This window comes from Dryobates pubescens, chromosome 2 (genome assembly GCF_014839835.1).
Source record: "Dryobates pubescens isolate bDryPub1 chromosome 2, bDryPub1.pri, whole genome shotgun sequence".
Classification (NCBI taxonomy): domain Eukaryota; kingdom Metazoa; phylum Chordata; class Aves; order Piciformes; family Picidae; genus Dryobates; species Dryobates pubescens.
Genome location: NC_071613.1, coordinates 17,083,802 through 17,100,825, shown reverse-complemented (window position 1 = coordinate 17,100,825; position 17,024 = coordinate 17,083,802). Strand labels below are relative to the sequence as shown.

The window sequence follows — 17,024 nt, the reverse complement described above, 5'->3', positions numbered from 1 at the left end:
GCATGTCTGTCAACGTTCAGAGAAGCTCTAACCTGTTGTCAGACATAGCAGGAGGGGTGATTGTCCCCTCACTTGTCTGCTACTTGACAGGAAGCGTACGGGTGAAGCTTGCTTTGTTTACTCTCCGTGGATGTCAGGTGGGTGTTCTGAATCAGCAGAAAGAAAACCAGCAGCCAGTTTTCACAGGAGAGCAGACTGGTCCTCAAAGGGTCTCTGCCATCTGCATTTCTTTCCCACCTCTAACTGGCATGCCAAGGCACTCTTATTCCTTTTCATCCCTGCAAAGATAGCTTAGGAAAACACAGAAACTATGAGGAAGCTCTGGAGTAAAAAGATGAGTGGACATAGGTCTGCCAGACAAAACTGACTTGCAGAATTGATAAAACAGAGCTGATAACTGAGTTACTGAAAGGCAGCTGTGGGATGCATTGGGATGGAGAATAGAGATGAAGGAAGGATGCCTGAGCTCAGTGTGGGAAGGGATTTGGTGACAGATGTTCTGTGCTATCAAGCATTCAACAACTCTGGGTAGGAAGATCACCACCCATACTTCCAGGGACAGCTGGCCAACTAATTGTCTCCTAGTACTGTGCACATGGGAGTACAGGTGTGCATGTAAAGGAGAGGCTGATGAAATTTATGAGACATTAAAATACACCATCTCCTCAAGATTTATCTTATTTATGTTATCCATGGACTGGTTTCACGATTCTCCAGTGGACTGAGTTATGGCTCTTGTGCACTTAAAGCTGACATAATGCCGGCCTTTATGTGATGAGTTTAGGTCTGGCACAGAATGAAAAAGGAGAAGGACTGCACCAAACAGATTTGATTACTGCCCTCTCTTGTGGCTTTTCTAATTCTTCAGGGGAGCAACTTGCAGTACTCACTGCTTGTTTAATGTGGTCTCTGGTGTTACTGACCTGTGAGTTGTTGGAATGCCCATTCTGCTCCAGGCACGTTTCTGTTTGGGTGCTTGTGCGCCAGAGTATGGTCAAACTTCTCAACTTTTCAGCTTCTAGCATCCTGAGTGTAATGGGACAAGCGCACTCTAGAGAGAGGGGGCAGCTAGAGGCATGGCATTATCTTCCTTTCACACTCTGCCCTCAACTGCTGCACACAGCGAGAAGCTCTGAGCAGGCATTCTGCCTCTCTGGTTTTACTGATAGCTCTGGCTTCCGCTTAGCTTTCTCTTTAAGTCTGTCTCTCTGTCTAGCTCATGATGAGAAAAGATTCTCCCATCCTTTAGTCTCAGAAGAGAGATCTCTAAAGTAAATTGCCATTTAGCTGTCAGCAGCAAAAGAGAAGATGCATATTGGTCAATCAGCTGTGCAAGGCTGAATTCTTTAAATGTTCTTTTGTCATTCTTTAGGAAAGGTTTTAATTTCAGCATTGAATTTTAAGTTTTAATTAACCAGTTCGGTGCTTTTCAGCTGGGAGCTAACAGTGCTGAGTCATTTAGGAATTGAGCTGTAACAGCATCTGCCTATAGCTCCCATTATGGAAGGCAATAGCTGGAGCTCTTAATTGTTTTCTCCATCCTGCTTCTAACTTTTTCCTTTGGAAAAGACGGATGTAAAATGCTTTGTGAGAAAAACAGCCTTTGTTGTTATCTATCTAAAGTAATTGGCATGATGGGATTCAGCTTTCCATGCAGATATGGTAAGGGATTATCGGGAGTCAAACTGCTAAATTGTGAGCAAGGTGTAGAATAGTGTCCATTTGTTCTTCAGCTCACACACTACACCTTGAGTCGAGGGAAGCAACAGGGGAAACCTGTAAAAGAGCTGTGTGAAGGGCACTGCTAGGAGGCTTCTGTCTCTAAGGCTTCAGGGTGGCCCCTGAGAGAACAGGTAAATTAATAAGGAAGATTTCTGGAGCTGGAGTGTGAGAAACAGGAGGACTCCTGTCTTTCCTCACCTCAAGTTGTATTTGCACAGCACTGCTGCAGTTCCCAAGGATCACAGTGAATGCTGGTTGTTTGAGGGTAAAGGTTTTACATGAATGAATTCTTTGAATTTAAGAGAAGTCATCCAGGGCAATTCACATTTGCCTTGCTGAGAGGACAAAATTTGACTTGATTTTGCTTTGATAGGTTATTTGCCTTCCTCTTTATATTTAGGATGTGAAAAATACTTGAGGAGGTGGTAATTTTAAAGACCTTTAACTTGCAGATCTCTGCTCTGATACCAATCTTGGCCACACACTGTTTGCAGTTGTTTAATGCCTGCCTTAACTTGTCCATTTGTGAAATGTATTACATGCCCACAAGAGCTGTATGAATTCATTAGTGCTTCTGAATTGCTCTTGCATCATCTAGAGAAATGTGCTCACATACCTGCTAGGTATTAGAACTGAAATTTGGGTTTTATTTAAGCTAATAGCAAGAACTCTGATCGACTTCAAAAGAGGTAAGATATCATCCAATTACCATAATTAGATTGTTAAGAATTGTTCAGCTCCAAGTTCTGTAATAATTCAGAGGCCGTTACCTCCATGAATTTTAAGTCAGATGCAAGTGTAGCATGTTGCAAATCTTCTGGTACTTATGCAGTCACGTTGCACTCAGCACTAGAGACTATTCACATTCTTATGTTCAGCACATTTTGGAGCCTTGATGAGGCAATTAGAAAATCCATATAAATAAGCCTAAAAATAAGGACAGCAGTATCTTAATTTTGTCACTCAGGTAGTGCCCAGTTCTTCTATGGCTTTGACTAACTACTGAGCTCCTGCTGTGAGAGTGTTTTGCTTAAGCAGCTAATTTGGAAGTGTAACATGAAGAATCCAAAGACCAGTTCTGTGAAATGTTTTGTGGTACTACTAGAAACGTTCTCTCCACTCAGCATCTCCAAAGACCATAAAACTTGATTCAATTTTTTTTTTTTCCTACTGTACAGTCCCCAACAGACACTGACTGTTAATAGCTTTTACAGCTCTAATTTAATCTGGTAGAGTATTGAACTTGTACGTGAAAGGTAATAAAATCCTTTTAGTAGGAAGATGGAGTTTATGTTCAGAATAACAATCTATCAGTTTTGCAAAAGGTTGTTAAATTGCTGCTTTATAACTGTGATCAGATGAAGTCAGCCAAGCTGTGTTTTGAGCCTTGCTTTTCAAGGAAGTTACATAAAATAACAAAGCTATGGTCTTTAATTATTAGGAAAGAAAGCTGCTTGAATTTGCATGGGGGTGCTTTAATTTGTATCAGGTATTTCACAGAATCACAGGATGTGAGGGGCTGGAAGGGACCTCCAAAGCTCATCCAATCCAACCCCCCTGCCAGAGCAGGACCACCTAGAGCAGATCACACAGGAACACATCCAGGCAGGTTTTGAATATCCCTTAGAGAGGGAGACTCCACAACCCCCCTGGGCAGCCTGCTCCAGTGTTCTGTCACCCTCACAGGGAAAAAATGTTTCCTCATGTTTCGATGGAACTTCCTATGCCTCAGCTTCCACCCATTGCCCCCTGTCCTGTCACTGGGCATCACCAAGCAGAGCCTGGCTCCATCCTCTCTGTTTGGAGGTCTGCTTGTGTGTTGCTAAATATGATTTTCAAATCCTGCAGACTTCCCTCTTTGTGAATTCTAATGCTTGCCACTCTTGTAACTGACTTTCATGCTCCACTGCCCTGTTTGATGTCTTGTCTTTAGCACCTCATTTGATTGTGTGACATCAGGTGTGCAAGAGCATCTCATGCTGGAAATCCTAGACCTCAGGCACAAATTGAGGAGTTGCCTCCATGTGTCTTAGATGAGCTGTTTGCTACTTCCTGCAGTGAATACTTTTCTGTAGAACCTTATTTCCTATTGCAAAGTCATGGGATTTTTGGGCTGCAGACATCTTTCCTAGGCTACAGCTTCATAAAGGTCAAAGGATGCCACAGTGTGCACTGACCTTGCTGCGTGTCTTGAGGCCATTTAGCAGAACCTGCCCTGGCTCTGTACTGTGTTACCCTGAGACTGACTAGGAAAGATTTAGGATATAAGCAGTTAGCAAGGATGCATTCAAAGCTATGGGATAGCTGACCAGATTTTAAAGGGGCTAGTGATAGGATGTTTGCCCTGTTCCTAGGATGAAGTGGTGGCTCTGTCTTTTGAATACCTCAGGGTTGCCTGAGCAGTCACCAGCATGAGTTGCAGATGTTTTGTGCATCCGTATCAGACAAGGATGTCAAGCCAGACATTGTAGGAATAGGCTTCACTGCTGGTATGGTTTTGAGTTGTAATCTTACTAGTCTATACCCCTTCATTTGGAAACTTTTTTGGGGCAGGTGCTTTATTCCTAATGTATCTGGCATGTGCACAGTACATTAGCATCAGTTCTCTTGTTTACAAATCCCTCCGTTACCTCATTAGTCCTGAACGGCCCAGCGTGAAGCTGTCTTCATCATCTCAAAAACATCTTGCTACTAAGCTGATAAGCCATCCTTCCCTTTTTGTGACATGAATGTTAAAATGTTGTAAACAAGCTGCCAAAGGATCAACAGCACTTTTTCATTCAGGTTATATTAATTTGTCTTGTAATACTCCTTTTATGTCAGCAACAATAATTCCCCGTGCTTGGGGTGTAAATATCTTTCTGTGTGTGCTTGTCTGAAGTGACAGCAACTTGCCAGAGATGTTATCAGATACCACACATGAGGATGAGTAAACCATTGTGTTATGACTGCAAGTATTAAAGAAAGGGAAAAATATGATTAGAAGCTGAGTGCTATTGGTAGAGCTCTCCTGCAGTGAGTGTTTAGAGGGAATGTGGAAAGTCAAGTATTTGCATTGAGACCAGTAGTTTCTGAATCACAGCAGAGCAATCTCAGCTAGCAAGGTTTCTGTTATCTGATGCAGACACAGGTGGGTTTGGAACAAAATACTGAATGCTGTTCCCTCTTCAACTACATGGTTCTGCGTGATGATGAGGAGTGAGCTCAGGACCCAGGAAATGCCAAGTGCCTGTGGCTGTGGCTATATATCTAGCTGCAATGGGATCCTTTTAGCTGTCTCTCTTCTAAATTGGTGTGCTGTCCAGTTTAAAACTTGGAATAGAAGACCCCTGAAATGACTCATTGGTGACAACAGAGCTTAACAGAGTTCAGAGGGTTGTAACCAGGAACACAGAGTCCTATTGGAAGCCTGTGGCCAGTGCTGTTCCTACTACACATTTTCATCAGGCATTGGAACAGGCTATGCAGGGAGGTGGTGGAGTCACCATCACTGGACGTATTTAAGAGTCATGTAGACATAGTGCTTAAGCATGTGGTTTAGTCAAGTACTAGGCTGATGATTGGACTTGATCTTAAAGGTCTTTTCCAACCTCAGCACTTCTGTGATTTTGTAGGAACTATCAGAGCTGCATTTGGTCATCTCCAAAGCTGAAATGCTTGCTAGAAAAACACAAAATGCAGAGGCATCATTTGAAGATTCCTGTTCACACACTTGCAGTTAGATCTGCTTATTCCAGAGCAGATTGGTGAGTTCCTATAACAACCAGAGCAGACACCTGTTGTGTACATTGTGTACATTGTTCCAAGGTCTGATAATGTTTGCTCCAATGTCTTCTTTCAGAAATTCTTCGTAATATCCAATCTAAATTGCCCTAGGTATAACTTGAGGCCATTTCCTCTTGTCTTATCACTTGTTTTGTGGTCAAAGAGACCAACCACCACCTGGCTCCAACCTCTTTTCAGGGAGTTGTAGACAGCAAAGAGGACTCCCCTCAGCTTCCTCTTCTCCAGACTAAACCTCAACTGCTCCTCACCATCCTGTTCTCCAGATCCTTCACCAGCTTTGTCGCTCTTCCCTGGACACTCTCCAGCACCTCAATGTTTGTGGACTAGACAAGCAGTAAGAACAAAAAGAGGATGCTGGAGGTGGCAGAGAAGTCATCTTTCAAAAGCAAGAACAAAGCTTGGTTTCTTTTCTCATTTTTAAAGCTATTAAAAAAAAACCCCAAAAGCAATACCCTATGTCATAGCTCTAGCATTTGCCCAGGAGCTGCTCTCCCCCAGGTGGTCAGCTCCCCACAAATGCACTAGGAGGGCATTTCTGACTCGAGTGCATGGGTGGTGAGGCCAACACAGTGAAATAGCCATGTCCTTTAGAGAGACCACTTCACAGCAGTGTAGTGTGGGAGTCTTCCACCTAACATCCGCTATAAGATGGGCTTGTAGTGCTAGGGCAGGGGACAATGGTTTTAAACTGCAGCAGGGTAGATTTAGATTGGATATCAGGAAGATGTTATTTAGTATGAGGGTGGTGAGACGCTGGAATAGGTTGCCTAGGGAGGTGATGGAGGCCCCATCCCAGGAGACATTCTTGGTCAGGCTTGATGGGACTCTGAGCAACCTGACCTTGTTTGGGATGTCCCTGCTTACTTCAAGGGCTTTGGACTACATGAGGTCTGGAGGTCCCTCCCATCCCACTGCGTTCTATGATTCTGAGATCCTGAGAGGCTGTGCCAGGATAGCCCACACCATGGCAAAATTGTGTTCCTGTTAGCAATATCATTCAGAGGGTAGAAGTGGCCCTGTGGTAAGTAATAAGCCACAACTGCAAAGTGTGAGCCCTGTAGAAAAAGTAGAAATCCGAAGCCAGACCAAAGGAGGTTAATGATTACCTCCCAAATTTGCTGCAGCAGCTACCCTTGTCTACTTCTGGACTTCACTGACGTTTCAAACCTGGCCCCAGGTCAGGGCATAAGAGAGACTGTCCCTGGAAGCCGACTGCAAGAAAAGAAGGGATGAGACCTGCTTTTGTTTATTTGTTGTTTTTGAAAGCTGAGTCCCTGTTGCAAGGCAGTAAGATGAGCAAATGGCTCTCACACCTGGCAAGTTACCATCAGCAATTACTGCAATGCTTAGTATCTTTCTGCCACCAGCAGAAGTCTCTCTGCTGCCTTTCATGTCACAGATTTAGTGTTCTTATGGGGATGGTACAATTAAAGCCCCAGGATTTAGTGCTCTAATTCTCTTTTGTTTGCAACAAAAGAGAGAGGCAGGGAAGGATGATACATGTGGCTGGGGTTTTGTTTGTATTTTACTGACCAGCAAAAATCCTGTGTATGTGTAACTGTGGTGGCAGACTTTGTTTAAACTCATCAAAGCATTCCATTAGGAATGGGATTAAAGGCTATTATTTCACATAAAGGAATCTTGTTATTAAAAATAATAATAGATGCTGTGACCACATTTCATTCTGGTTACAAACCTTGGCATCTGCACAGGCTGTACCTTCCACATTGCTGCCAGTTTCTTTCAGCACCAATGTTTTCTAGTTTTAGGTGTGTTATTAACATGATGCTGGTGTCAAGAGCCCTGTTCTTGACAAGGATGCTTATGATAAATGTGTGGATGGGAGGGAAATGTGGGAGTTGACAGGAATCCAGCTGTCATTTTTAGCTCTCCATTATATTGCCATGGGTTTGACCTGAGATGGATTGCCAAATGAGACTTTTTTCAAAGGGGACATCTGTGAGGACAAGTGCAGTTCCTCTGTTCTAAACCAGCATCTGAGAGTGAGATATTCCTGTCTGAGCTCCCAGTTCAGTGGAGAGAAATGGGAATCACCAAAGGACAATTCACCAGATCCATTTTAGGATGAGATGAGCATTGTCTCATTTAGGATTAGAAGAGCAACAAAGCTGGCAAAGGGCCTTGAACACAAGCCTTATGAGTAGCATTTGATGAAATTGGAGTTGTTTAGTCTTCAGAAGAGGAGGCTGAGGGGAGACCTTATTGCCCTCTGCAACAACCTCAAAAGAAATTGGAGTGAAGTGGGGGTTGGTCTCTTCTCATGTGCAATAAGTGAAAGGACAAGAGGACATGGCCTTGAATTGTGCCAGGGGTGGTTCAGATTGGAGATTAGGAACAGTTTCTTCACAGAAAGGGTTATCAAGCATTTGAACAGGCTGCCCAGGGAGGGGGTGGAGCCATCATCCCTGGAGGTATTTAAAAAACATGTGGATGTGGTGCTGAGGGACATAGTTTAGTGGTAGTGCCTTAGCAGTAGTGGTAGATTGTGAGCTCTGGGTATGCAGCTGGGCTTGATAATCTCAAAGATCTCTTCCAGCCTCAACAGTCCTATGATTCTGTGAACTGCTGCAGGACTCAGAGTGGCTGTTTAGCACCTTGTGGTTGGTCCACAGCTTAGACATTGAGGTGAAAGTGAGCAGGATCCATTTGTGGCCCTCTCCATTTTCTGAGACAGCCTGGATCTCATTTGAGTCATGCCCAATGCTGGGGAAGATCATTCCTCTGGAGAGTCAGCTTTTGGTATTTTCAAAAACAAGCTGCTGCTTCTGCAAAAATTCATTTGCACTTAAAAAGAGGTTTAAACTGTGGCACTTTTGAGCCTTAGTTTCTCCCTCTCTGTGAAATTAGACTGCTCATCAAATCTGTACGCTGTAAGTGTTAACAAACAGGCTTTACTGATGGATGCTCCAGCAAATGAAATGTCATTTTCTTGATTATCTGACCAGACTTGCAAGAATCCGTGGAATATCACAATTCTTCTTGCTTCAAAGATTGGTCCCTTTCATTTCCCTAACTGCACCTTTCATTTACCAGCTACACACCCCAGTGTGCCTGCTCTGTGGACAAATTGGTAAATTGGTCAGTTGCCAAAAGGGAGTAATTTGACTTACCTGAAATGAGCAGCAGTGTGATGAAAATACATTACCTCTGTCCCACTGGATAAGCCTCAGATTGTACTGAAATAGAATTAGGCCAAAGGAGTCAATGTACTGGATAATAATGAAATGTTTAATGTGGATTAGCTGCATATAAAATTAAAACATTAGAATGAATTGCTGAAGAAATAAAATTATTTCAGGCCTTTATCCTGACTCTAATGACCTAAGAATGCTGCACACTTCTGTTTATAGAAGATCAAAACTAAAGCTGTTGGGCTCTTTATTTGAGTGAGAGGAATAGATAGAAAGTGTTGTTAAACATAGATATTTACATTTAGCTGTCAGTTCTGGATCCCACTGAAACAAGGATGTAATCTTCGGGTCTGGACCACACTTGAGAAGTTACAGAGATAAGGGATGAAGTCCAGGACCTTTAAGATCATCCAGTCCAACTGCCACCCCCCCACCACCATGGCCATCAAACCATGTCCCAAAGTGCCATACGTACAGGTTTTTTAACATCTCCAGGGGTGGAGACTCCACCACCTCCCTGGGCAGCCTGTTCCAATGCCTGACCACTCTTGCAGTATGTGGTGAAGGCACATTATGCCCAGATGTTGAATCTTGTCCCAGCATGTGGAGAAGTTCCCCCTCCTTCAGAAGGAAGACAAAAGCCAAGGCATTAGCCAGGCCAGCACGCACCCAGCGCATGCAGTGCTGGTGCAAACACCAAATATGGGCATAACTCTAGCTTCAGGCTTTGTATCGGCTGGAGCCAGTTGTTTACGAGAGTGCCCATTGGTCAAGCCCAGCCTTGAGGACTCTGTAAGTATCACCCCAGCTGGTAAACAAGTTGCCCCCTCTTTGTCTTTGTACTTGGTCGAGGGAGCAACTCTCGCGCTATAGCCTCTGCCATTGAGTTTATTGTGGGTAGCTTCTGTCATACGTGCGCGCCTATTGAAAGCCTCTGCATGGTGAGAATCAAGAGTGAGGATCATCAGAGGGAGGACCTTCGCTGAGCCCAAGAAGCCCAGCGTCGCCACAGCCAGCCGTGCCGACCGGGAGAGCCCGCTGTGCCACCGGAGGACTGAACCAGCCCCCGAGGGTGTGATCTGCCCAGTTGTCGGGGACAAAGGACTTGATTGAGACTGAATCCATATATGCCTAGCATTGTTCGTGCGTATACTGCACCAAACCAGGGACCACTCCGAACGTCCCGCTATTCCTTTAAGCCCAGTAAACGACAAGCCGCCGCTTAACACAGCCGCATTCTCTTCCCGAGGCTGTTTACATCAGCCCCCGAGAATCGCAGTAGCCGGTCGACCCCGTAGCTTTGCCTGCTGTCGTCTGATCGGAAACATCCGAGCCCGCCTATCGGCAACCGTCGCCCCGCCCTGCCGGGCGGGCCGCCTCCGGCCAAGGCCGATCCGTGTTTGGAGGGAATCGACCGAGTCCTGAAGGGAACCTGCTTCCGCGCTAAGCCCAGGTTCCATTATTCCGTCTCCATTGCTGCGGAGAGAGGAGACAGTAACCCAACGCCGCCGTCCAACTCGACTAGGAACCAGCCCAGCGACAGTAGCCTGCCGGACCCCCACCTTGCTATAAACAACAGCCACAGAGTATCTTCCACGTGTTTTCCATCCACTAGCACTCAGTTCAAAGTATCCGCGTCCAGCGGAGTAATCGCTGACGCATGGAAAGATGTAACTTTGCTGTATATAGCCAGGAGCCAACCGCGTCCCTCCGAGTCGCCATCTAGTGGCCAAGCGGCAGAACTGCACCCTTTGTTATATGAATACAGAAATAGTCTGCAGATAGTTCAATTAAGTTCTAATCATAACCATCTAAGCCACTTATGGAATGTATTTCACGAACGTGCACTAGAACAGGTATATAAGTTAGTGATTTACCGGTTATTAATAATTTGGTAATTAATATTTTCATATTTCATATTCATAACTTTAATAACCATCACACAGGAATTACACTTTTCCTAATTTTGAATGTAAATCTCCCCTTGTGTAGCTTGAGACCATTTCCTCTCATCCTATCTCTAGTTACTTGTGAAAAGAGACCAGCCCCCACCTTCCTACAACCTCCTTTCGGGGAGCTGTAAAAAGTGAGAAGGTCTCCCCTCAGCCTTCTCTTCTTCAGACTAAACAACCTCAGTTCCTTCAGCTGCTCCTCACCTGCCTTGTTCTCCAGGCCCTTCACCAGCTTTGTTGCCCTTCTCTGCACACACTCTAGCTACTCAATGTCCTTGTAGTGAGGGCCTCCAAAACTGAACACAATGAAATAAACAACCTAAGCCTAAAACTCCTTAATCACCTGCCTAATCTAAGTCTCCTGGTTGGTTGAGTCTTTCCTCAGCCTTTGATATTTATGTCTTTTTCCCACTTTGTGCCTTTTCTTTGAGTTAAATCTACATGTAATCTTTCATTTGGGTCATCCAAATGTGGGTTTAATATAAAGTGGTCAAACTTTCCGAATGGATTGGCACAGACAACCTTGGCTGGAGTCTCCTGCTCTGGAGACATTCAAAACCTGCCTGAACTTGTTCATGTGTGATCTTCTCTAGGTGATCCTGCCCTGGCAGGGGGATTGGAGTAGATGATCTTTTGAGATCCTTTTCAGCCCCTGATGTTCTGTGATTCTGTGGGAGGTGTGGAAGGGTCACAGAGTGAGCCACAGTTGAATACAGTTACCTGTATTCATCTGTGCTCTGTCAGGCTTCTTGGGTTGTTGGTTGGTTTGTTCTTAAAGCTTTCTTGTTGCCTCCTCTGTTCTAGGTTCATTTCTGTTTCTCAATGCATCAGAGAGGCCAATCCCTGTCATCCTGAGTCCCTGGCTAAGAAGCAGCAGCGACCATTGTGTGGTTCAAGTGGCTGTTTTTAAGTTTCACCAGCAGAGTGGAGAATACATTGCTCGTGTCCTTCCCATTGAGGAAAGCAGCGGTGAAATCTTAGCAGTGGAGGGACCAGAGAAACATGGGTAAGTCTCATCCTCTCGCTTGACTTACAGTTCCAGTTGTGATTGTTTAGCAGGACAGCCACAAAATGTGTGCTGTGTGTCTACGAAGAGCAGGACACCACAGCAAGTAGATGCCTGCCTTGCATGGGTCTGAATTATTGCAGAAGCTAGAGACTGGTTCTCGTTGATGTTGGTCTTTTCCCCCTGGTAACTAGTGATAGAACAAGAGGGAATGGCCCCAAGCTGCACCAGCAGAGGTTTAGGCTGGACATCAGGAAAAGTTTTTTCCCTGAAAGGGTTGCCAGATGCTGGAACAGGCTGTCCAGGGAGGTGGTTGAGTCATCATCCCTGGAAGTGTTTATAAGCCCTGTAGATGTTGTGCTTGGGGATATGGCTTAGTGGTGGACTTGGTAGAGTAGGGTTGATGGTTTGACTTGATAACCTTGAAGGCCTTTTCCAAGCTAAATGGTTCTGTGATTTTATTATACAAAGCATCATCAAACTACTGGCCCCACATAACACTGTGTCTCTTTATTCTCAGTTCTTACGAGTACAGACACAGTGTGGATACTCATCCTAATTTTAAAACCTTCCTGTCTAGTTCGCTCCGATTTCTGCTGCCTACTTCTTTCCCTGAGGGCACCACTGGGCTCAGAGTGCCTACTACTGAGCCTTTGCAGGTTCATGTATCTGCTTATATTTTAACTGTTGTCCTGCATTTGTGGTTTTGTTGGGGTTTTTCAGTGCCTTCCCTCGTCAATAAAACAGTTCAGAGGTACCACCAGAGGAGGAAGAGTTTTGATCTTCCAAGGGTGCAGCTATTTGAAAGGTTTAATCTTCTTTGTGCAAGTAATTTTAATTTTAAATTTTATTATTTATTATTTTTAATTGCTGCTAATTTATTAATTAATTACAATTAATTGTTGGTTATGCCTTAACTTGTCAGACTATCTGTGCATTCCTTAAGCGTTTCAATTAGCAGCAAAACAACAGGAGCTGATCACAGTGAAAAATTCAGAATGTTCTAGCAGTAGAGTAACGCCAAACTGAATGTGGCTGCCTGTGGGGCTGGTGTTGTACCTGTTCTGTGTACTGGGGTTTTGCAGTTGTTGTTGTTACTTGTGCTGTGAAATGTAAGTTAAGAAGCATTATTTTTGCTAAGCATCTGAAATGGTCTTTGTTTTGTTGTGATAGAGAGTTTCTAATAGCGAGTCCTGCTGGCTTGTGCTTGTAACAAGATGTGATTATCTGATTACTGTCTGCAGCAAGTTCTGTATTTTCCAGTAGCAAAAGGAGGATGCACAATAAAAACAACAACCAACAACAAACAAAGCAAAACATGCACAAAAAACCCCACCAAAACAAACCCCAACCTTACAGGAGATAACCTAACTCATAGAAACAGTCTGAATCATTTTAATTCTCATGTAACACATGGCCTATAAAAGTGAGGAGGAGAGCTTGTGTGTGAGTCTAGATCATACTTAGTTCCAGCAACACCATCCAAATTGTAAATTACTGTTGATGTCTGGGGAAAGGTAATTAGGGGAGCTGCAGCAGCTGTCTTCTTCCTTAGCTCTTTACAAATGCTGTGCTCTGTGTCACAGCTAATAAACATGCTTTGTGCAAAGTGTCTCCTGCATTGGCAATGCCACCATTCCTTGGCACTTGCAGGGAACACTGCTGTGTGTAAAATCCTTTGCTGTGCTGCATGGAGAAGCTCTAGCTTGGATCTGTGTGTGGGCAGAAATCATCAGGAACACAAGGAAGTGCTAAATGTAAGGAGGCTTGAAGGGAAGGGAAAGATCACTTTACCCTGACAAATTCCTACCTTTGCCATCTGCTGGAGACAGCATGGGGAGCTCAGCAGTGTGTGGTAGATGGAGATTGTCACCACAGCGAAGAGAATCTGCGCTTGTAGAGAAGCTGGGTTTGGGTGTAAGGAGCTGTGCTTGTAGAGAAGGTGAGTTTGGTTGTAACTTTTCTATCCCACACTCTTTCAAGAAACAGAGTTTCCTTCCCAACAGCATTTCTGTGGTACATAAGAGTAATAAGGATGTACCTGTGGCTGTGATGGATTTGTATGGATGAGTCCCTAGTACTCTTGTGTGCTATAAAACTTTGCAGTTGGAGTAACTATCTGCTTTGCTTTTCCTCCTCTGGTCTTGTCTCTTCACTGTGAGAAGTGGTAGCTCTTTTCCCCTGGCTCAGCAATGCAGAAAGGCTCTGATACTGTGCCCACATCAGTGTCACACAGAGGCAGTTAAGTATCTGCATACAGACTGCAACTACAGATGATAGGGTAGCATTTTGCTCTGAGCCTGCATCCCAGGATTTACAAATGCTCCTGTGCCCTTTGTCTGGAGTGGTAATATTTGATTATCCCAAGTATGATAGCAGAGCATGCAAATCTCACCATTTTCTTTAAACAGGAATCAAAAAACCGTTGATCAGAAGTCAAGAACAATTCAGTAAACTTGGTAACTGAACTAGCAGTCCTAGAGTGGGAATCTGTCCCATTTTATACTTTATTTTGTCTTGGAAACTGCAAACCAGGTTGCTGTTTTGTAATGAATTCTTGGCCTGTGCTATAACCAAATTATTTCTAAGATTCTATAAGAATTTTAGATCTGGATTCAGGTTAATTGAATTCCTGACCTGTGCTAGAAATAAAAGCACTTCAGAGTTCTCCAAGAGGCTCTTCTTTGATTCTATGTGTTTTATTTTGCCAACAAGAGGTGTGAAGTGTGCATAGTTCCCAGTGACTTGTATGTGCAGTAGTGAGCCTATGCCATTGCTTACAATCAAGTTCCCAGCAGGGTGAGTATGTTTTATTGAAACTAATGCCCCTGAAGGGTGGCAAATCAATAAATTAATTCCAGGGTGAATTTTCTGATCTCTTGAACTATGCACAGTGTCAGTGTCTTTCTACACTTCTTTTTTATTTCATCTTCTTTTTTTTTCACACCACATAACCTGAATTACACACATTAATATCTTACAAGGTCATCACAGTTCATCTACATTTACAAGAGGAAAAAAGAAGCTGCTGCTGTCAGTATTACTGTTTCATTCAGGGTGAAATCAGTCAGGAAAAGGTTTTGGTTGACAGCACTTGGAGGTGGTAATTTTAAGTAGAATATATGTGAATCTATGCAATTTTATTAGTTGGGTAGAGACAGAGCACCCAGTATTTATTTGTTAAGGGGTCAATGGTGGTGTCTTTGTGTGCAAAATACTATGTGATTTTGATGGGCACTCAACACACACAAAGACTAAAGGGCAGAACTAGTGATGTTCTGTGTGCTTCTTTGGCCTCTTTAGAGAAAAATAGCCCAAGCCTGTGGACTAGAGTCGTACCAGTTCCATAATGAGGGTATAGTTATTGCAGAAATTGCTGTGTGGAAGACCCAGACTGGTTTTATTTTCTTACTTGACATGTTTCACTGCAGCTGATCTGGTGCTCCTAGGAAGAGAGCTGTCTGATTAAGATCCACAGCTTGCACCAAGTTGGAAGGGATTCTTAAAAGTCATCATGTCCAACTCCCCATAGTCAGAAGGGATCCCTCCAACTAGATCACAGGGACACACCTAGTCTGATCTTGAATGTCTCCAGGGATGGGGCCTTAAGGACATCCCTGGGCAGCCTGTTCACTCTCATTGGGCAGAACTTCCTCCTTATAGTTAACCTAAATCTGCCCTGCTCCAGTTTTGAACCACTGCCCCTTGTCTTATCACCCCAAGCCCTTCTAAACAGTCCCTCCTCAGCCTTCGTGTAGGTCCCCTTCAGATACTGAAATGTAGCTCTAAGGTCTCCCTGGAGCCTTCTCTTCTCCAGGCTGAACAGCTCCAACTCTCTCATCCTTTCATAGGGGAGGTGCTCCAGCCCTCTGATCATCTTGGTGACCCTCCTCTGGACCTGCTCCAACAGGTCCATGTCTCTCTTGTGTTGGGGATCCCATAGCAGTAGTATAGGGCAGATGGAACAGGCACTTGGAAGAATATGCCAAGAGTGATAGTGGGGAATGGTTCCTGACCAGTGAAACAGCAGAAGCTGTCAAATAGAGGCAAATACAGTGACAACTTTTGTTTTACAACAGTGCTTACCACTCAGGAAATAATCATGTCCTTTTTTTTTCAGTAATAATATACCTTTTTATTTTCCTGGAAGATCTTCCTCTGCATTTAATCTATGGGCTTCAGAACAACTTTGGTTAGACCTTTTGTAAATGAGTTCCTAAGCTATCTGTAGGACTCCTCTATGGGGAACACATTAGAATTGGATTTGTTGCATGTGATAGAGTTTCTAGATGACCTGACTGCCGATACATTTTTGATGTGGTTACTCTCTCCTGGCATCTCCTGCAATGCCTTTGTGTTTGGGAGAGGACCAGTGCAGTGCTATTGATCCTTTGTAATGGCAAAAGAGCTGTTAGAATTCCTTCTACGGAGCACAGAGCGCTTTCTGATTGATCCCAAATGCCACTAGAAGTGGGTGCTGTCTCTTGCTATTTTTCTTCTCCCCCGGTGCTGCTTACAGTTCTTTCTTTTTTGCTGTTTAATAGACTTCCTTCCTAGTGTTGCTGGAGGTGAGGAGGAAGCAAATGCATTTACATGGTGTATTGGTTATTTAACAAAGCAGAGTTACTTACACAATTTGAATGTTGGCTTCTGGGTGCTTGTCAAACTGTCACGGAGGCCACTGATTTAATTTCACCTCTTATTTGTTTTGCCATCTGTTAAATTTGTAATTATAAAGCAAGTAAGATTATAAATGTGCTTAGTAGAGTGGAGAGAACACAAAGGAAAACTCGTCAGCAAGGCCAGAGTTTGTAACACAGGATTGATTTTTATTTCTTTTGATCTGTGGGGTTTTTGAGAAGTGATGTTGGGCAAGGAGAAAAATAGCAGTGTTCATTTTAATTACCATTATTAGTTCCCATCTCTACCTGCACTATTAATGGTAACTTGTACTAGGAGATACTATATATCAGACCAAACTTTTTAATAAGCTCATAGCAAATGACAGCACAGCTTCAATTTGGTCTTTCGCTGAAGAGCTCCCTCATCACTAAATCATGTTCTTGCCCCAGAAAATAATGTAACAAGTGGATCTTGGTAGTGTTCAGATGATTGAAGGTAATTGAAGCCTCCCTGAAGAAAAGAGGCAGGGAGGATCCTCAGATCAGCTGTTTCAGCAGGAATAGCAGGCTGGCAGCCTTGTTAAGATGTAGGTTCAAAGGACAAGATTTGAACTACTGGACTGAGTTCACTTTTGACATCTGTCCCCCATTTCCTGCACGGGCTTACCACCTCTTCTGTTGTTCTGCTGCTTTTTCTCTGGGGACAAGAGCAGAGTAGTTTCTCTTAGACATTTTTCTGTGTCATTTGCACAGCAAGTGCTTTGTGTTAGAGCTTTGTCTTTTC

At 43.8% G+C, this 17,024-nt stretch overlaps 1 protein-coding gene across 1 annotated transcript in view; it reads left to right on the top strand.

Moving 5' to 3' along the window:
- Positions 1 to 17,024, top strand: part of ALK (ALK receptor tyrosine kinase) — a 357,461-nt gene that overhangs the window by 154,265 nt on the left and 186,172 nt on the right. The window contains exon 4 of the mRNA XM_054171222.1: positions 11,417 to 11,618. Within this exon, the coding sequence (XP_054027197.1) occupies positions 11,417 to 11,618 (202 nt within the window). The remainder of the gene's footprint in view (positions 1 to 11,416; positions 11,619 to 17,024) is intronic.